General features: G+C 55.1%; 1 protein-coding gene across 1 annotated transcript; it reads left to right on the top strand.

Moving 5' to 3' along the window:
- Positions 1–1,904: 1,904 nt before the first annotated feature.
- OPTC (opticin) lies at positions 1,905–14,763 on the top strand (the record flags this gene model as incomplete). The annotated part of the gene is given in 11 exon segments (XM_084245529.1): positions 1,905–1,909; positions 3,135–3,342; positions 3,429–3,564; positions 5,418–5,510; positions 5,513–5,535; positions 5,744–5,804; positions 6,307–6,427; position 7,559; positions 7,562–7,651; positions 8,011–8,041; positions 14,657–14,763. Coding segments are annotated over 11 exon segments (876 nt in total).
- Positions 14,764–21,690: the final 6,927 nt, after the last annotated feature.

Below are 21,690 nucleotides of genomic sequence, written 5' to 3'. Positions count from 1 at the left end.
TCCAGGCACTACCTGTCCCCTTTCCAGGCTCTGTGGGGGCTGAGATGCCAGGAACAATAGCTTAATGGTTGGCAACTTCCCCTCAGGCCATGCAGACAGTCCCCATGAACCACCCCCTCTAAAGCCAGGGGCCCTGGAGTGATGGGCAAGCTGGTGAAAGCAAGAGTGGATGTTGGAAGAGGGTCTGGGACCTCCCGCTATTGTCAGAGGCCAGTGAGAGTGCAGCCAGGCAGGGGGAGGCTGGACAGGGCTGGTGAGCAAGTGGAGGGAGGACCAGTTGCAGGGCAGGGGCGAGGAGCTTGGAGAAAAGTGCTGGCGTGTGTTTGTCACCAAGAAAATGGGGTGGGAGAGTGTGGGGGCACAGTGAGTAAATCATGAAACAGTCCCTTTGGCATTTCTTATAGGAAATAAATGGGGAAGAGAAGGGTCTAGTAAGAGGGGAAGCCCTGCCCAGACTGACTGCAGGGGGTAAAGGACAGATCGCCAAGTGTGCCACCTGCTTCCTGGGCACCCTCCCAGCTCTGCGGCTCTCTCTCCCTCCACCCAGCAGAGCGCCTGTCCATGTCATGTGCCAGGGCCACAGGCATATGGCCTGCCCTGCTGCCCAGCTCTCACCTGGGGAAGCCCCTCCCACCAACTGTGCCCAGAAACCAGGCCTGCCCCTGGGTCTTGTGTTCCAGGTCGGGCTGAGTCCTGCCAAAGCCATCTGTTCTCAGGGCACGGGGCACATGGTCTCAGAACTGCCAGGAAGAGGAGAAGAGGGTGGGTGAGGATGACGGGGAAATCGTTGAGAGTCAGGATATCTAGGCCTGCCGGGAGCAAGTCACCTCCCCTCTTTGGGTCTCAGTTTCCCCATCTATACAATAAGGGGTCTGGACTAGATGGTCCTTAGGACACCTCGTAGCTGGGATTCAGTACGTGGTGAGCATGAGGGAGCAGGGACCTGATACCTGCGGGAGGACGTGGGCCACAGGCATGCGGGCAGAGACTGGGGACTGCATCCACACCCCTTACCCCATCTTCAGTAAAGACTTGCTGGCCCAGAGGATGAAGCCCTAAGGAAAGGAGAGTCTTCCTTCATCAATACATCTTTGGGGTGTCCTCTTAGCTCCCTGAGGACCACACAGCGCTTTCTGGTGTCTAAGGTCAGGAAGTCCTTGTTTGGCCCAGTCAAGCAGATTAGAGGCTTCCCGCACCTGCCCCTCCTCATCAGAGGACTTGAAGTAGTAGACGTGACCTTTTAGAGGGTGGGCCTGGAAAAGAGAGAAATGGCAGACCAGAGGAGAGGGGATGCCGGGCTTGGGGGGGTAGGGGAGGTGGTAGGGGAGAAGGAATATATATGCTCGAACCAAGCAAAGGAATGGGAGCTGGTGAAGAGAGAGGCAGGAGGCCCCCCTTGGGCAGAGGGGGACACTGGTTGTCACCAGCTTGCTTAGGGGCGCCAACCTCCTGCCCCAGTGCACTCACCTCAGAGTTCAGGCCTCTCTGGGGCCTGTGAGGCTCCCAGAGAACTTACAGGTAAGGGCCCAGGCCTATTGATTTGCGAATGGGGGAAGTGTGTGGGCCTGGGGTTGGGGCTGGACTGGGAGAATGAAGAAGAGTTTAGGGCTCTGGGCCTGGGAGGTTGGAGCAGGCTTGGGGGTTTGGGGAAGGACAGTGAATTCTATTTTTTCAAAGATTCAGGGGGCATCATTTTGTTTGGAGTGAGGTCTGAGTAGCAAGATGAAGTGCACTTCTCGCTACTGCTGAGGGCTTGCCCAGCTAAAATTAGGAAAAGGGGAGAAACTGCTAGAAACTTGTACCCCTTGATGGGGAGGGCTGCATTGTCAGCAATGCATGGGGTACCTGGCACCCACACCACGCTCACCCCTTGCCCCACCTGTGGGTGAACTCACATGCCGTCCATGCCGTTAGACACATCACAGATGTAATCACCACCTGTGCACGACGGAGACGCACACAGGTATGGAAGGAGCTTTCCAGAGTGAGCACACGCCCACGACCACACACAAAGAACTCTCTCCTGCAATCATTTGTTCCTAAAAAGCTGCCTTTGATAAGTATGTTTTATAAACAACATTCTTTCACATTCTGTTGTCAGGGAGGAGAGGAAATGTCCCCTTACCTCTCTGGGTCCTTTCTTGGGCTGGTGGGATCATCCAATGGGCATCAGAGAGATTAGCAGGTGGCAACAGCAAATGTACTTTCATACATACAGTGGCCCACGCAGACATGCAGGGTCCAAGGAAGGACAAGTCAAATGAGATCTATACCCTGAGCTAAGGAAGGGGATAGGGGCCTGGGGCTAGGAAGGTAGAGGGGAGCTCATGACAAAAAGAGGGTGATTCCCAAGACCAAGAGCAGATGGTCTATAATTAGATGTTTTAGTCTGGTAATAACCTGAAATCTGGGTAAGACCCCAAAGCACTTTCTTCTAGGTAGTTAAGAGAATAGTTAGTTTCTCTTGCTCCCACAGGGCTTTGGCTAAGCTTGGCTCAAAATAATCCTCAGACCAAAGTGACACATCTGGAGGAGGGCTGTCCCCTAAGTGGGTTAGATGGTCCTAGAAGGAAGTGTGCATTCGGTACCCTTAGAGACGGGTCCAGGGCCTGAACATAGTAGACACCCCATAAATGCATGAATGAACAATTACAGGACTTCCTGATGTTGAATTTCTCTAACTCTAGTGTGACCAACGGCCGTCTGCTGGGTGGCCGAGGCAGAGAGAGCATCTGTGTGCAGTTGCCTGGTCAGTGCAGAGATGGGCATGAACACGTCTGCGCTGAGGGGACAGAATCAGCCTGTGCCTGGGGTCTGAGGGACTAGCAGTGTGTGGGGCGGGCCTGCAAAGGCTGCAGTGGCGTACTGTGAGAGTGGGCTGGCAGGAAACCCCCCTAAACTTTGCCCCCGCCAGGATGCTGACACCTGTGATGAAGGCTCTAGGAAGGGGATGTTGGGGTGGAAGTGGATGGAGCTGTGAGCCCACTCCACACAGCTGAGAGGCCCGATGGCTGCCCTTTCTCACACCCACTTCCCAGGACGGGAGGGCTGAGGTGACTTAGCCCCAGCTCATCCGCCCCATCACCCATCCACCAGGTTTCCCATGATGATCCCGGTTGTCCTGGGCCTCCCAGCCCTGGTGCTGTGGGAAGCAAGGACAGCTTCTCTCCCAAAGATGGAGATGAGAGAGAAGAGCAGACATTCGGGGAAGGCAATTCGGACACAATTCTGCATCTCCTGAGCCTGAAGGGCTACGAAGTGGCCACTGACCTCGGCAACTACGAAGTTACTCACTTCAGTAACTACGAGGACCTCACAGACTACAGGGACCCACTTCCTGAGGTGAGGGGTACAGCACCGACCGAGTTCATTCCCTACAAGGAAATGGAGTCAGGAGCTGGTGTCTGACCCTCCACCGCTTTCTCTAGGAGGAGGACAAGGTTGCTTCCATAGGAACCTGTTGCTCAGATGGCAGTAAGAGCAGGACAAGGAAATGTCAGTGGTTCATTTGTGGCAACTTGGTGGGTCTTCCCTTAGATGTCAGACACCCCTCCCCTGCCTCAGGTAAGGCCATGAGGCAAATCTCCCAGGGAGTGTGTGTGTGTGTGTGTGTGGAGGGGGGGTCAGCATATACTCATGTTCTCCCTGGATAAAAAATGCCACATGGTCTCGTTCCATACACTCCCTCTGTCCAAAGTTGTCACTCAGTCCTCTCTGGCCTAACATCTCCAGGGCTCAACTCCTTGCTGAGCTCCTTCCAGATGGGGTGCCCTGCCCCCACCCCCCCGGGAGCCACTCGCTGGCTTCCTCTCCACACAGGGCTAGACCACACGCCCAGACAAGGGCCCCGCTTGCTTGCCAACCTTCTGTTGCTCGTCCCTCCTTCTCCAGTGACTCTGCAGCTTTGAGGTGAGGTCCACTCAGGCAAAAGCTGGCCTACTGTGTGCTGTGTGCTTTGTCTATAGGTAAATATGACCAGCCTGGCTCTTCTAGTAGGGTCCGCTCCACCCAGAGGTCAATGGCCCCACCCACATGCTCGTCGAACCCCCGCAATGACCAGGCCTGTTACTCTGGGCTCCCCACCCACCAGGGTCTGGTTATGGCTACAGGTCACCATTGCCTTAGATCAGAGGCTGTGTAGCCTTGGTGGACACCAAGAGTGGAGGGTGGAGCATGCTCAGGCTAGCAAGTGGAGGTCAGATGACCCCTTAGCAGCAGTGGGAGGAGGACGAACAGCCAGAGTAAGAACAGAAAAGAAAACAATCAGAGGGAGAGGCTGGCTGTCCCCTATGCTTTTGCCTGGGTGCACAAATTGGATAGGAAGCAAAGAAATGCAAGCACCAGCAGCCGCCCAACCTTAATTAACAGTGTCACTGGGGGAGCAGGTTGAGTGGTAATTAGATTAGAGACAATTAAAAGCCTGTAGAGAAGAATAAGTAACTTTGTGGCTGTCACTTGACATGAGGGCAAAGGAAGCAGGCAGGCTGCTTCAGCTTTCCAGGCCCTCGCTGACAGCTCCCTGCCCCTCCTGGTGGCCCTGGGGGGGTCTGGGAGGCCTAGCAGGAGGGTGGTGCTCTGTGTGGGTCCAAACAGCAGACGGGGTTGCTGGGGCTGCCCTGTTCCTACTCCCTCCTGATGTGTTTGCCTGAGACAGAAGAGGGCAGCAGGGGTGAGGAGAGCAAGATTTTGGGCCTGAATCCATCACCTCTCAGAGCGACAGAACCTCAGGGCCCCAGCCACACCTGCCTGCCTTTCAGGGCCCTGGGAGGAGGAACCTGGGTCTTTTCTGCTCCATGGGGCTGTGCCACTGCTGACAGGGTACCCTGAGCTGGGCCAGCTCTGGTCTCTCATCATCTTGTTGCAGAACCACTTAGAGTAGGGAACGGCTTTTTCCCACAGAGGACTGGGGTGCTGATATCCTAAGATGGGGACATAGTGGGCATCGCCCACTGCACGATGACTCCCCTCAGAGCCATCCAGAAAATGTCTAACTCCTTGCCTGCAAGGCAGCTGGCAGACCCAGGCACATTGGCCTCTTAGTTCTGACTTTAGTTCATCTTCACTATACCTTTTTGGACAAGAGAGGAGCTGTAGGGAAAGGAAACCAAGGGGTGTTCTAGAAACACCCACATAGGCTGGGAAAACCTATGTAGCATGAGGCTGTGATAGAAGCACCGAGACTTGGATTGTGTCAATTAGGGGTAGATCTGCTTCTCTTAGGTCAAGGGCTGAGAGGCAGGGTAGGAGCAGCCACAGCACTGCCTGGGCATATGGTGACAGCCGGTTCCAGGTGGCCACCCAAGAGGACACAGATGGCCATGGTCAGACACACCCTGGCACGAGGACCATTGATTCAAGAGACTGGAGGGAGCCTAACCTGGGGCATCTTCCTTTGTCCTATCTCTCACCAAGTCCAGGCCTGCCCACCTGTCTGGTTCCTCTGTTACTGTACGATGCAGACCTGGAGAACATCCCTCCTCTTCTCCAGACAACTGCCTACCTGCACGCTGCTCCAACCATATCAGCCATGTTGGGGTGGGAGGCTGCAGGGCCTGAGGGGTACCATGTTGGCATAAAACAGGCAGAGGGAGGCACTGGGTGCTTCCCTGGCCATCCCTCTACATGAATAGCCACCAAACCCAGAGTTCCACCTGTGCCAGCCTTTCCCATTAGGTTTTAGTCCCTCCAGCTGTCACATGGCCAACCTCCTACTCTCGCTAATGACTTTCCTGGAAGATTTCAGATGGCTGCAGTCACCTGTTCTCATCTGTTCTCCAGGAGCTCTGGGAAGCTGCAAGGGGAAGGTATGGCAGGCAAGTCCAGCTTTCCCCCTTCCTGGCCTCACAGGCTGTCCTGACTCAGGAGGCCTGGGTTCTAATCCAGACTGTGCCACTAACTGCCCACGGCCGGCTTGGCCCTCAGTGTCCTTTTGTGTAAACTAACAGTTGGTAGGGGAGTGGATCCCAGGTTTGTGGGACTCGCCTTGGAAAGCCTCCTTCCATGCCAACGCTAAGAGGACAGCTGCCACACAGGATGGAATCAGGGACAGATATGGCAGAATCTGGGCACTTTCCCAGGAAGTCCTGTCTGGCATTGCTCTTTGTCCTGGCTTGGACTTGGTGCAGGTACATCCCTGTCTGGTGAAGGGACAGGGAGTAGGCAGCTCCGGGGGAGAAAGAAAAGCTGGCATGGCCATGCTCTCTGTGCTCTCCCTGTGCCCCTGAGCAAAGCCAAAGAGGATCCACCTGTCTAGTAATTTCATCTCCACCCATCGGTGCCACCTTCTGCCTGCTGCCTGCTCTGCAGGACCCGGTCCTCCTGACAGCCAGCTGGTAGTTCTGCCCATGCTGCCCAGTGGCATTGTGGTCCTGGATGTCCGCTTGTATCAGCTTCAGAGTTTGGGGATACAGGCTGAAGCCTTCAGGGGGTGACAGGGCCCCCTGCTCCATCCTGTATGAGACTCAAACCCCACTTTTTCCCCATCCTTTTCCATTTGTTCTATTAAAGGTTTGTTTGGTTATAAGACATTGATACTGACTCAAGGAAAGGGTGTTTTACCAATTGCCATCGCAAGAACTGCATCGAAAGAGAAACAGACCTCCTGGTCTACCACATGTTGGGGTGTGGTAGCCTACCCTCCTTTGATGGGTTTGGAAGACTCTTTCCAGGGCGACACCCACAGGCCCAGGAACCCTGGATGCACCCCTTCCACCCGTTAGCCAACAGCAGAAGCCAAAGTTGCAGCTGTCCTCCCCCGACCCTGTGGGGCACACGGTCTCTGGCTCCTTTCTATGAAGCTGCTCCACTCACCTCTCTGCATACTCAAGCTTCTGCTCCCCCAAAACTTCGACTTACACATGACTTGCATTAGTACTGGCTCCAGCCCTGACTGTTCATGTTCTTTATTCCCCAAACCCACCACTAATTGTCTTTCTAGATTGAATTCTGAGACAATCTGATTGGTCTCTGTCCAGCCAGTCCTGCTGGGAGTGTCTAAACCATTCCTGGTGGCCCCTTCCACAGGGCTGGGGAGAGCCCCAGGGGCAGTGCCAGAGGAGAAACAAAGAGGCGTATGGACAAGATCGCCAGCCCAAGTTCTTTTACCCTGGCACACTCAGTGTGCCTGGTGTGTGCCTGGCGTGTGCCTGGCGTGTGCCTGGTGTGTGCTTGTGGTTCTCACTCTGTGGTCTGGACATTTCCTGCATAAGGCCTCCACAGCTGCTCCAGGCTCAGCATTTGGGGAAATCCCTTCTGAATGTAGAAGAGTGGAGGTGGGGGCCAAAATGTCCCCGTGTTCTCCCTGCTGCCTGCCCCCTATGGCCTGCGCTCTGCTCCCTGGCACTGCCCCCATGCCTCACAGCTCAAGGGCAGCAGTTTGCTTCGCATCTAGTGGGGGTGGGAGTCCGGGTGCTCCTGAGATGGGGCAACCCCAGTAGCAGCCAGGACGGCACTAGGCATGTGGCTGAGGCTCAGGACAGCTTGAATGACACAAAAGGCTCACATCCAGCACTCCTGCTGCCAGCACCTGCCAACCCCCCATGCCCTTTGCCTCTCCCAGGACCTAGAGAAGCTGCAATTCCTCTACCTGGTTGTCAGCCTGTGGGAGCCCATGCCCCGAGCCCCTGCCCCAAGCCTGCGCTCACTACCCTGTGTGAGTGCAGCCTCCCCCGGTGCTCAGGCCCCAGCAGACTGGAGGCACCGGCCAGATGGCGGAGCAGAGGACTCTGGAGGCCCCTGGGTGACTCTCTCTGAGAGTTTACTGGAGATATGAATGGGGAGCTCATGTCCAGGTTGTCCATGGCCTCAGTTTCTCCCTTTCTTCTCCTCTGAAACACTTCCTCTCCCCCAGTCCTTGTCCCTTCTCATCACTGGCCCTTCTCTCCTTTCCCTATCCCTCCCCTTCCCTTCATCCTTCTTAATGTCTCCTCCCCCTCCATCCATTCTGCCTGGGGCTCCTCTCTCCACCCCTTGTTGTGTGGCCTTGGCCTCTGTGTGTCTCGGTTTCTCCAGTTGCCAAAGGCTACAGAGCTGATGGGCATTGGTGAGCCTGAGGCCAGACCCCCCCAGGGGCTGGCACTGTGGGTGTGTTCACTCCAGAACAACAGGCTCAAGAGCCTGCAAGAGAGGCCACAGACACACCCGAGGAGACTGGAGGACACCAGCCTGGACCCCGGACCCATCCACTTGGGTCTCTCCCCAGCACCCACTTCTGCCTGCCTCTGCTCCCCACAGACCACTTCTCCTGGTTCATCCCTTCCTCTCTTACAGGTAAGAGCCCTCTGAGGACCACCAAGGGCCTCCCCAGCCACAGGCCCAGCCCCTTTCTGAGCAGCGGTCTTTCCTCGAGACCTTAATCAGCCTCTGATCCAATTGCGAAACTCTCCCCTCCGCACACACATCCTGAGATGCATTTCTCCAGCCTCTTTCCTTAGCACCTTCTGGTTCCTGGCTCAGAGAACAGCAACGTCTGCAGCAAAGCTCCTTCCCATTTTCCCATTGCTCCTACCCACACAAAATGTCAGGAAAGGCGTGGAAGAGGAAGGGGAGAGGAGGAGGAAAGAAGGAAGTGGGGGAAGGAGTGGGGACGGGAGAGGAGGGTGTGCTGGAGCCTGCTCTTACTACCAGACTTGCAAGAACTGATAATTACATTTTCCGGAATTTTGCAAGCCAGTTGTTAAACATAGCCATTATAAACAATTAAATTATATAAACCAGCAATTAAATACATTGTGTTGGAAACAAATGTAATATATACTCAAACTCATCACTCCCCAAGTTCTTTACTGTATTTTCCGTTAGCCACGCACTTGAACTTGTATCACGCTTTGTGGACGTTGGAAATGCTGTGTGATGACGTGTTACTACTGCGCATGTCTCCCCAACTCTTTCAAGGACATTACCGTGACAGTTTGAAGCTGGCCATGGTGGGAATATTTACACCATGGAAATCAGTAAATAATACACACTGGGAGTTTTTTGAGAGGTGGTTGCTAAAAGTTTGCAAGCGCATCACTAAGGAAAACTAAGAGCTACTTAAACTAACTCCCCAATTCCCAGGGTCACTGTTAGAGGTAGGGTGGATTTTTTTTTTTAGAGATATATTTATTCATGCATACAAGAACCAGGGTACAGGCAGTTGTGCAGGAGGGTGAGAGGATTCACCAGAGACAGAGCGGGGAACAGAACAGGCAGACTGACAAAATACACTGCTGAGGGGAGCAGCGGGCAAGACAGGAGAGGTCTGCTGCGCCATGTGGGTATGCCCCCAGCCGGGATTGAACTCACACTGCAGAGGCTGCAGGCAGCTTCACAGCGCTGTGCTCAACCACCTGCACCACCAGGGAGGTCTGAGGTAGGGTGGATTTGTGCGGGGCTTTAATTCCTTCTTCTTCCTGGCCATAGCTTCTGGTAGATTTGGAGGGAGACATTCATAAATATGGAGAAGTGACCTGAATCTTCACCTGGCTGCCATCCTAGTGCTTTCCTCTTCCTGCCTCCCTGGGCAGCCTCAGCTTGGCTCTGCCAGGAGAATCCTGATGGTGGTTTCTGCCCTTCCCATGCGCTCCTCCATGTGTAACCACCAGAGGGCAGCCTTGTGCAAAGAGAAATAAATACAGCCATTACTCACCCGAAACCTTGCATGGAGGGCGGGGGGCCTTCTGGGTTGGGAGCATGGGAAGAAGGGGCACTACGACAAAGGGCAGGGCAATCTCATGTATCTGTTTCTTACAAGGAGATGTTGGGCAAGGAGGACGCAATAGATGGATGCTTAGCATTAGATGTCGACAGAATCGTGAAAGAGGAGTGGGTGTTCAGTACCCTCTATGTCAGGCACTGTCACAGGCCAGAGGTGACACCTTGTGCACAGAGGCACTCCCTTTCCTCACGGACCTCAGAGTCTGGGGTGGGAAACATGTGTCAAACAAATAACTGCAGATACCCGTGCTACTCACCTCGTGCTAAAAGCTATAAAAGGAATAGACAGAACGTGATGAGAGCTTACGGAGGGGAGTCTAGCCTAAGGGTCTGAAAGTCCTTGAAGAATCAGCAACTACGCTGAAGACTGAAGAAGGGGAAGTTCAGCAGGCAATCAGTTGCCAAGGCAACCACCCAAGCCCCTAGGAGGTCGTAGAGTCTGGGGACAGGTGTGTCTGGTGGACAGCGTGGAAGGGAACCCACTCAGCTGCCCCCACTCTGTCTCGCACCTCTCCAAGCACCTTGGAGTTTCAGACAGCTTGTAAGCAGACAAGTCAGGGATTATCTTTCACCTTCTTTGGGTGACGAAATGGAGAGCAAGAGGAGATAAAACGCTTATTCAGCTCACCCACTGACTCCACCAGGACCGAGACCCACGCACAGGCTGTGTCCTGGGAGTGAGAGTCTGGAAGGCAGTGAGAGGTGCCCTTGGGCTGTTACTGCAATGCCCGCTGCTTCCAGAGGTCCAGGAATCTGTCTCGTAGAGACCTTGGCTCCCCTAGCCTGGGAGGATTGGCGAGACAGCACACAGCTAGCCCCTTGCCTCTCACAGCAGTCGACAGGCAAGGTGGGGTGCACTCTCTCATTCTGGCCTCCTCCATGTCTTGTCTTGATGCCCCAAGGTTAACCTGTGCTTAGAACAGAGAGTCGTCTAGCTCCTGCTCTGTCGTGGTAGAACGGGACTCCTAGAATTTGCCAAGCACTGCAATAGAAACTTTTATGCACATCAACTCATTAAATCCCAACACCCGCCCTAGAGAGCTGGGATGTTTGTCTCCCTGCTGCGCACGGGGAGGCAGACTTTTGAAAGGCAAGTGGTTCAAATTCACAGTTGGTCAGTGGCAGAGCCTGGACACAGGCTTCAGTGCGCACTGTTTTCAAGGCAAAAGGAGGCCACGGCTGTTCTGCTGGGGGCTTCCCCAGGAGCTATGCGTCTGCGGCTGTCTCTTAAGGAGTCCCGCAGCTTGGGCTAGGGAAGCTCCTGAGGAAACGCTAAGCTGTGACCTGTCCCTTGATTCCTCTGCTGACCCAGGGGCACTGGGGAGAAGAGAAAGGGAGAGAAATCCCAGGAGGCTTGCTGTGTGGAGGAGCTAGGTGGCACCTGCAGGGTCAGCAGAAGATAAGGTCAACCTGTCCTGCCGGGTGGTAAAGGGTGAGGGTAGAGCCAGTCTGCCCACAGGGAGCCAGCCCTGAGGAAAACACATCAAGCAGCCCAGGCTGGTTCAAACTTGTGCTCCCAGCCTCACTCACCCTGGTCATGAGTGGCCTCGGGTACCTGTGCTTTTCTTCAGAGAACTTGACCTCGCTCTTGGGGGCCTCCCTGCTATCCCTCCAGCTGGTCCTGCATCCCTGCAGTGCCTTTGGCCCCTGGGGCAGTTTAGCTCCAGGCAGGTGCCCTGTCCTGTCCTGTGAGCCTGGTGGGAGAAGGGTTGGAGAGGAGCCGGGGTTTTGCAGTGACTGCGTCCCACCTGCCAGAGCTCAGCAACATGCCAGGCCTGGGGCAGAGAAGGCTGCCGGGGAAGGGAGGGGCAGCTACTGGAGAGACCCCAGCGCTGGAGCTGCCTCCCGCTGGAGCTGCGCAACCCCCCCCCCCCAAGGTTGCCTTCTGCTTCTTTTCCCTCTGATCTCCTCCCTAAGTGATGATCGCTTGTGCTGACGCTAAGTTTGCACTTTACAGCTCTGACACGTGGAGCTAATGCATGTCCAGCAACTCTGCAGGAAGATATTATCATCCCGACTTCACACACAGCGGCTAAGCACTTTGTTCAAGAGAAAGATGACTGAACTTAGAGAAAAACGAGACTGGGGAGGGGAGGGAAGCAAGTATTTCTGAACCATTCCTACAGGACAAATGGGGAGTCCCATTCCCAGCTGCTAGAGCCATGGATTAGGACTCCCCCTCCCCATGCCACCCCCTCATCAGACCTTTGGGAAGCCAAGAGTGGAGAGAGCATCTCTCAGGCTGGCAAGTAGGCCCCCAGCCTGTGCCCAGGGCCTACATCCTTAGGGAGACCATGGCTCACGTGGAGCTCAGCTCAGGAAAACCCCAGGACTCAAGGACACGCTGTCCCCATCTCTGCCCCTACCCTGGCAGGTGTTTGTGTGGCCCGGCTCCCACACACCCATGTCTGTGTCCTTCTTGTTTCTGGCTAGAAGGAGGGAGGGAGGCAGACAGGAGATGAACTCAGCTCTGCCCTGCCCCCACCGCTGTCTGGCTCTTTCTCAGTGTTCTCCTTCCTCCTGGCCGCCTTCCCCTGCCCCTACTAGACACCAGCTTGGCTCTGCCACTCCTCTCCCTCAAGGTCGGCTTCTCAGGCAGGCCAGCTGCACCTCTCACAGGAGGAGTCCTGTGGTTGCTGCCAACTTGAACTAGGGACTCCATGTGGAAGGGGCCTGCTGGCTCCTTTCCCCACTGTCCCAATGTCTTCTCTGCCAGGGGTGACAGAGGAGCCCAGGGGCCACCTCCTTACTGCCTCACTGGAAGAAAATCCCCCAAATTCAGGCCTCCTTCTTGTCTTCAGACCAGTCTATCAGTGCTCCGAGGCGTGGCCAGCCCCAGAACCCCAGCCGTGCATGTACACATGCTCCTGAACAGCACACGCTACATCTGTTAGGGGGAAAGGATGTCCTAAAGCTAATTCCATACAGGCTTTGTGGACTCCACCCCCACCCCAGGCCAAAGCCAAAGACACTGGGAACTCCAAATCCCATCACCACCAAAGGGAAGGTGGCTGGGACCTGAAGGTGGGGTTAAGCAGCCAAGTTGGTATAAAGCCAGACACGTGGGCTTGGGGGGGTCCCCCATTTTGGCTCTCCACCAGCTCGCAGCGTCCGGCCAGCTCTGAGAGTGCCTTTGGGTTTCCAGGTCGGCGGATCGGGTAGGACGCTTTAAAGACTTTATTTCCCTATTTTCTCCCTGAGTTGTACATTTTCCTTATTTCCTTTCCCTTGTAAATAAACCTTTTATTAACCTTTTGTGTGTCTGTAGTGGAGTATTCATAAGTCCCTTTTAAGCGCGCAGGTAAAGACCCACAGCCAGGAACCCATTCAGAATCGGGGCTGCTCTATAACACATCCTCTCCGCTTTCTCCCCTCTGCACACCTCTGGCTCCCCACATCCCCTTCTGCACCCCAGGCACCAGAGCAGCAGCTTTGCCCCTGCTCTTGACACCCTGGTCCCAGCCCAGGCTTCCAGAAGCCCTTTTCTGTGTGTGGGTCTAACAGGGGGCTAGTGTGGGCTGGGGGGTGGGGGCAAGAGCAGCTGGAGGGCTGTGCCCAGGCCCCGGCAGTGACCTGCTGTGTGACATGCAGCAAGCAGCTCCAGTGCCTTCCCTGTCCCTGCCTCCCCCTGGAGCTCCCTCCGCCCAACTCTGTTACGTGAAGTCCATCCAAGCACAAGGCTGTGTGTCTATCCCTCTCCTTGTGGCAGGTCTAGTCTAAGAACAGGCAGGTCCTCCCCGCATTCCCTGTAACCCAGCGTTGACCAAGAGACATCTCAGGGTGAAGGAGAAGAGCCCAGGACACATCTTGTCACTCAAGTCAAGGTTTCTGATCCCAAAGCATTGGCACCCTGACCCTAAACTGTCTTAGCTGCAGGCCTCCCTGTGCCCTGCTCCAGTTCCTACAGGAGAATGACAGATCTGAGCTCTCCCTCCAGGGTGGTTGAGGGCCTCTCCCAAGGCACACCCACCCTGACCCCTCTTGAACTGAAAGGCAACAGCTCTTGAGCCCATACAGCCCATAATCAATCCTCCACCCAAGCATTACCAGCATGCAGTCTCAGGACAGGTGCTTCCTCCCCCAGGGCGCCCCTACATCCAGGCAGGCTCCTAAGCCCAATGTCTGCAGGAGCAGCAGCACCTCTAGGGAGGGGGGAAATCTAAGAAATCACCAAGGAGCCCTATCCTGGGAAACAGGCAGGATGAGCCTTTGAGCCTCTGGTCCCAGGGGAGAAGGGCTGGGGAGGGGTGGGCTCACCAGCAGTGGGTGAGGTCCTTGGCTCTGGGTAATAACAGGCCTGAAAGAGGCCCCCATGCTGGAGACATTCTGCAGAGGGTGTTAAGCGGTTACACAGATGGTTCCAGCTAAAGCATCCTGTGGAGGAAGGGAAAAGGATGCCGTCTTTAGGGATTTGAGACTTCCAGATCATTCTATTCTTGGGTTCAAATCCCCTTGCAATGTAGATGAGCAAGTCAACCTGCAAATAGGGTCCATCTCTCCTAAAGTCAGCATTTCAGGACATCGTCCCTACAGAGACATGGGGCAGAGAAAAATGGGAAGCTGCCCCTCTCCCGGGGGGGCTTCATGGATTCCTTCCTTGGCCTGAGTGCCAAGTCCTCCAGCCCTCTAGGATGGGTGTTGGATGTGCTGGGTCTGGTACACCTGCTGAATCACGTGTCCCCTTATACCTGCACATCGAACATGCACGACGCCCGACGAACACCACACTGGGCAAGCTCTCCACACGTCGGGGAAGCCCCCTCTGGCCAGCAATGGCCTCTTTCCTGCCCTCTCCCTCAACTAGCATCCCCAAATGGTGACATCACACACCTGGATTTCTCCTCCAAACCCCCCCAGTCCAGCTCTGCCTTCCCACACCCCCTCCCTTCCTCTCTATTGTCTCTGAGCCTGGCTTCTTGGCTCCTGGGCTCCTATTCACCAATTTCTTTCCGCTTTTTAGCCCTGAATACAATGGGCTCCTTCCCGCCTGTTGGTAAACAGAATCACAACCAGCCCAAGAGGTTCACCACCCGGGAGACTCTTGCTGGCTCCAGCCTCATCCCATGAGGACAGAAACTCCTGCAGTGTCCCTGCCTCCTGCCACCCCCCATTCCTACATTGCAGCCTGGGGGCTAAACAGGACTAAAGCCAAACAAAGCCTTCCCTGGAGCCCAGGGCTGATCTGATATTTCCTGCCTGAATCCTGAAAAAGGAATTAGGAGCAGAATGTTTGTTTGCTGTTGATTCATTTTGTGGCCATGTCAATCTAGTTCCCACCACCCCACTGCCAGGATGAGGTCTGGTGAGCGGTGTGTGGGGTTTTCCTGGGAAACTCCGGGACAGCCTTCGAAAAAGCAGCCATAAACCAAGTGGAGACGTGAATATACAAAAGAGGACACACCCCACCTGAGAGAGCAGGCTGACACAGTGTCCCCATCATGGAGGCTAATGGGGTCCCCTAATTCTTGACCTTAGAGATCCCAGCCTTGCAAGAATCCTGAGCCTCAGTTTTCTGAGCAAAGCAGAGAAGGAAGCCCTGAGTCTACAGCGGCCCATCTGCAAGGCCTCAGTTGCAACCATCGGTAGGGTCCTCCATCTGTTAGGGGGAAAAGGATGTCATAAAGCTAATTCCATACAGGCTTTGTGGACTCCACCCCCACTCCAGACCAAAGCCAACAAGACATTGGGAAAGACAAATCCCGTCACAGCGCTTTGCCAGCTCTGAGAGTGCCTTTGGGTTTCCAGGTCGGCGTATCAGGTAGGACACATTAAAGACTTTATTTCCCTATTTTCTCCCTGAGTTGTACATTTCCTCATTTCCCTTTCCCTTGTAAATAAACCTTTTATTAAGCTTTTGTGTGTGCCTCTGGTGGAGTATTAATAAGTCCCTTTTAAGCGCGCGTGTGAGAACCCATAGCCAGGCAACCCGTTTTATATAGGGGCTACTCCATAACACATCTAGTCTTTGAGCGACCCTTATTAGAGCCAAGCACCAGGGACATCAAAATAAAGACAGATGAGAGCCCCTTTCCTAGTGATGAGGACAGGCCCTAGTGGAATATACGAGTGAAGAATAACAGATAGACAATGTAATTTAGACAGATGCTAGAAGGCCACAAAATGAAGGTGGTGTGGCTGAGGCTGGTGGTGGAGGCCAGGGACTTTAGAAAATATAGTCAAGGAGGGCTTCTCAGAGGTGGTGATGGCTGAATTGCAACCTTCATGATGGGAGGCAACAGGTGTGCCAAATGTGAAGGAAACATGCTCTAGGAAGAGGAAACAGAGGACTGAAGACCGTGAGCAGAATAAGCAGGCAAGTTGGAGGAGGAGAGAGGAGGCCTTGAGCATGATAGTCTTATAGGATTTTATTATAAATGAGACAGATCCTTCCCTGAGCCCTCACCCCCTCTCAGAGATGTTGAACATGCAAGGAAACTGGAGGGAAAGGAAGCATGATTCACAGACTGGGGGTGACAGTGACCAGGGCAGCATAATCTTTGAGGAAGAAGGATCTGCTGCATGGCTCCCAGACCCAGGTAGGGCATTGGGTGGAAATGGGAGCCTGGGTGGAGAAAGAAGAGGCACATAGTGTGGGAAATGCTGCTGGGTTGGAGCCTGAAGAGGGAGGACAGGCCTCCCCGTAGCCGGAGACCCCGAGGGGTGTGGAGCTGTCTAAGGTCAAGCTGAGCTGCATGTCACCCGCTGCCCCTGGCTGTCCTTTCTGGACTTTGGTTACAGCATTGCTGGGTCTCAAAGTTTCCAGAGTCCCATGTTGGCTCCTTCTGGATGAATCTCTAGCTGGAGCTGTGCCTGTGGGTGGAGCGGGAGGGCCTTGTTTTATTTGGGTGACAGAGAAGCAGAGGCACACCATCTTCATTTTGTGGCCTTCTAGTATCTGTCTAAATTGCAAGATTTACCTGGAACACAGGTAAGAAGGGCCCCTGCTGTGTGGCCTCAGGCAAGCTGCTTCTCTTCTCTGTTCCTCAGATCCAGCGTCAGGGCCTTGGGTGAGAAGATCTCCCAGATGCAAACTGAATGGAACTCCAGGATATCACCTGTTCTTTTGTTTTCTTGATATGAAGAGTCTCAGAAGGTGGAGCTCAGAGACAGAGCAAGCCAACACTGGGGGCTGGCAGTGATCTTCTGGGGCCTTGCCTAACTGCCAAGGAGGCGACCCTGCTTGCCTCAGTGCCAAGGACAATTGTAGGGACACACTTCTCTGCCCGACCACGCCACTCCTCCCAACCTCCACAGACTGCTCAGGCCAAGTCACCCCCTAGAAGTTGCCCCTCCCTCGGAGACAGGGATTTCCAAAAGCTACCATATTTGGATGCTTGGACTGGGTAGGCTGCTGCCCCCAGCAAAGTGGAGAGAGGGACCCAGTGACCATGTCAGCAGCTCCCCAAGGAAGGAATCCATGAAGTACCCCCTGGAGAGGGCCAGGGGTGACCTGTAATTCTGGCAGAGCCAGAATTCCGGGCCCTCTCTTGCTTCTGCTGCCTGGGGCTGCAGAGTCCCCGAGCCCTGGCCAGCCATCTCCCTGGCGCCTTCCCTGGCGCTGGGCACCTTTTCTGGAGCAGGGCCGCGGGAGCCCCAGGCTGGCTGCTTTAACAAGCTGCCTGCTTCCTCATGCGCAATAAATGCCTCCCCACAGAACCCGCTGAGCTTCCACCACATTAGTAATCAGCGCACAGAACAAGAGCTTTCTCTTCCTCTCCTCCCCCACCCCTGGCCTTTCCTCCCTTTTCTCTCTTCTCTTCCTCCCCCTGCCTTTACCTCCTCCTGCCTCCTCCCCACCCAGAGCAGTGCCACCTCCTGGGATGCTGAGAGGGTTAGCATCAAATCAGCCTTTGTCATAAGGAAAACAGGTTTATTTTCTTCACTTTGAGGAGGCGCTGACAGGAGCAGCCAGGGAAAGCGTGTTTTGTATTTTCAAAGCACCCCCTCCGGTGGCTGAATCTGGCACGATTTTCTCATTCCCCCAATGTTTCTCCTCTGACCTGCCCCTCTGGCATCCCACCTCCTCACCCTCACCTGTGAGCCTTTGCCAGCGACTGTCCTGCCCTAATCCTTCCTTCCTTTCATTCATTTTGCTCAGTTAGTTATTTAGAGTCTGCAGTGGGCCCAGGGACCCAGGTGCTGGGGGAGGAGTACCCGGGGTTGCAAGAATCAAACATTAAAATAGAAAGTGCAGCCTCAGGACAGAGGTAAAACCCAGCACCTGGTGGGGCCGCCTCAGTTTATGGTGAGGGCAGAGCACAGAGGTCAAGGACGTGAGCCTCAACGCTGGAGCAGGACCCCGAAGGCTCTTGGGAGGTCATGGTGGCTCGGTGGTATGGGTGGAGTTGAGCAGAGTCAGCAGGGGCAGGAGGGCCTGGGAGAGGTGGGGAAGGCCGCAAGAGGGGGAGTGTTTCAGGATCAGGATCCCGTGAAAGCCAGTTTCCACAGGTCCTTTTTAAAGACAGACAGGCCTGGAGCCTGGAATGGAATGCTGAGCCATTCAGAGTGAGTTCTGAGGGAGCAGTGATAGCAGTTTGGACAGAAAAGTGGAGGGAGGCGTCTAAGGCACTGTTAGAGGGAAGAGGGTGGAAGCAATCGGGCAGTGGGGGATGCTGAATCCAGGGTGGGCGTGAGGAGGACTACTGAGCACCCCTGCTTGTGTGCATGCAGTGAGGTTCAAAGAGGCAGAGGGGACACCTGACCTGCAAGGGCCTGGGAACCCCCTGCCGGCATGCAAGCAGAAGGGACACCAGTGGGGACAGCAGCTCAGGGACTGGCTATCTAAGAGGAAGGACATGGTGCAGCAAAGTAGGGGACAGAGGCGGGTTAGGTTGGGCACTGCCAAGTCAACTGTGGGAGTGCTGTCACCCAGTGCATGCCTCTTGTCAGCAGTCTGGGTGCAGCTTTGGGGGTTCCTGGAGACATGCTCAGTGGGGCATCTCTACCATCTGTCACGGGGACCTCCATAGCGAGCAGAGCTGGCAGTCCAGCCTCTTAACCAAGCTACAGTGATGGAAGGGGACACCCCCCCACCTTGCTCAGGAGCCCCCCACCCAGTGAGAGGATCTGCACAAAGTGCCCACTCATTACAGTAGCAGCCAGCAACTGATAGCAATAAGAAATGCACTCCACGTGATAGTGCCTGAAAGCGGAGGCCAGAGACAGGCGGCTCAGGCGGGGCGGCAGGACGCCTGGCGCACCAGGCCGAATGGGACGCAGCGTCCATTATTCATGGCCCATCGATCCTGGCGGGCCAGGCTCCCTGACCCTTCTGGAGCCCGCTCTGCTCTCTGACAGCTGAGCCCGGCTCCTCAGAGGCCTGGGGCAGCGGGGGCGGGGGAGGGCACTTTCTCTGTGAGGCGCTCTTGGGCCGCCTTGCAGCCAGGATGATGAATGTGAAGGCAGGGCCGCGGGGCAGCGGAAGCCAGGGGTGCTGGGCAGGGAGAGAAATATGGTGACGCCAGAGCAACTCCGAGACAGAGACTCAGAGGCCCAGGGCTCTGGCTCAGCCATTTGCAACCTCCTGTCTGACTCTTCAGCCAGGACCTAAGCTGTGTGACACAAATGACACGGAGAGGACACCTGGAGAGAAGGTGAAAGACTGAGGGCCAAAGTGTCACCTCCCCCGTCTCTTCAAGGCCATGGATTTAGAAAGTTCTCTGGCTGTACCGAAGAGGGGCTCACCAACAGCCAAACCCTGTTTCCTGTCCCAGTGCCCCAGAAACGGGCTTGGCCCAGGCTGCCCTGGCCTAGATACAGGCTCCCTTCAACCTCACTCCTCAGCCACAGGAGATGAGGCCAGCGGTGAGCAGAGGAAGAGACTTCTCCTGGGGCCCAACCAATCAGGATGGCAAGACAGTGGAACCACAGCCAGCTCTTGGGCGATGGCCCTGCCATTTGCGCTGCCAGGCACCGTCTGTGGTTGTGGTTGTGAGGGACAGAGCTCAGGCTCTGCTTCCCCCAGCGCTGTGGTCCACTGGTGCAGGCTCTGGGTCTGGTTCGTGTCCGTGCTGGTGGGCAAGAGGGGACAAAGATACAGAACATCCTGGCAGCCACCCTTGTAAGTGACAACCGTGATGAGATGCCCAGCACATGGTGGTAAAGCCCTGGGATCAGAGGCAGCTGGTGCCATTGGTCTCACTGGACTGACAGCAAGAAAATGACTGTACTGTTGGTTAGAAAAGTGAAATATCTTTCAGGAGGTGAGCAAGGAGTAGTAGAGATGACAGCATCTCTGACCTAAGGGCCTGACTTTTTAGCATGAGGGTTATATTAATGAAGCAAACATCTATCCTGCCCTGCGGAGGTTATACTCTGGAGGTCATAGCTATAGGCATGTTAGTAATGCCAAAAGTATGGAGTTGGCGACAATCAACCCCAAAAACTCGGGAGAGCTTGGGCCGAGGTTGACTAGAAGACTGCATGGAGGAAGCAGCTCATGAACTGCATTGCTCCCTCCTCACTCACTCAGAGATACAGCTCTCCTGGGTCATGGAGGGCAGCACTCACACAGATGGTGAGGACAGGCCTTGCACACAGTCAGAGCACAGCCCATATTTTTAGAAAGAATAGCAGGCTGTCGACCACAAGTGTGCATTCATGCAGGTAAGAAGGAAGGTGTTCCTCCTGGGAGGAGAAACTACTCCCTCTCCTGCTCCTTACTTTGCTAAGCCACCTCCTCCCTGACTCCTCCCCATCTCTACCTGGCTTCCTGACCCATCTCCAGACAGGACATCCTCTGGGCCACCAGGGGAAGAGCAAGGCCACTCCCTGCAACCCTGGAATCCAGGACTTCAGGCGGAAGCTACTGACCTGGACGTGAGCTCAATGGTCCTATCTGCTGGCCCAACGCCCCACCTTCTGGGGTCCTGTAGCATATAAGGAGGCCCGGATTCTCAGAGAGCTCCAGAATCCTCTTCACTTTCCTCACATCACGCTTCACCCTGCCCCACCCTGTCCCTGCAACACTCACATCTAGGTTCCTAAATGTGCCAGTCAGGATTCCAAGACCCCCAGCACCCCAGGCATCAGCGGGTGGAGCCCTGATGAGGGAGGAGTAGGATCATGTGGTCCTTATTCACTTGCTAATTCATCACACCTGCTGGGCCTGTGGCTTAGTAAGGTGCTCCTGCAGGGAGGCCATAGCTCTTGTCAGGGGCTCCCTGGCCAACCCCATAGCTTCCCAGGTTCCAGGCAGAACTTTCTGTCCCTTCTGGGGTCTTCACCATCCTTGCTGCTTTCCCTTGGCCCTGCCTGGTCGTGTGTGCTGGCTTTCCCCTGCCCGTTGGAATCTCAGTTCTGCTGTGAGTTTAGTTACTTTTCTTGGGTTTTGCTTTTTTTCATCTGTAAAATGGGAACATTCCTCCCTCTTGGGGTTGTCATGAGATTTAAAGTAAATCTCATGCACTCATGTCATGGTGACGTTATTTGGTATCTTGAGCTTGACAAAGTGATTGTGCTCAAGTGTGATGTGCCCTAATGCCCTGTTGGGTAGGGAAAAATGTCAGGCTTTTCTGCCCTCCCGCCATCAGGATAGATGATGGATCCTTGCGGTCCTGAATGCATGCCTGATGGCGGGCACCTGGAGTGGGGTGTGGGCAGAGGTAGATGGGATTCACCTGGGCTGAGACTGTGCTTTTAAGGGTGGCATCACGGGGACACCAGCAGAAGCCAAGAAGCAGCAGAACGAACGGAAGAGCAGAGAAGCAGAGAGAAGGCCGGAGAGCCCAGATTGAGTGAAGGCTAGCTGGGGGCTGGGAGGCTGGCAGCCCCCCAGCCCCCCAGCACTCCTGCCTGCTGTGTACCGGGTAAATCCCAATAAAAGACCTGCAAAAACCACTGAGGACTCTGACTACTCCTTTACCTGGTCTGCATGGGATCCTAGAAAACCTGCACTGTGTCCAGTCCTGCCTACACCCCACCCCTCCTTGAGCCCCCTTTCGGGTCTAACCCACAGGGTGTGGGGTTCCTAGAGCCTTCAGGGCGTGGGGTTCC

This window comes from Talpa europaea (assembly GCF_964194135.1).
Source record: "Talpa europaea genome assembly, chromosome: 10".
NCBI lineage: Eukaryota > Metazoa > Chordata > Mammalia > Eulipotyphla > Talpidae > Talpa > Talpa europaea.
The sequence above is the reverse complement of the archived record's forward strand: the minus strand, read 5'-3'. Positions and strand labels throughout refer to the sequence as shown.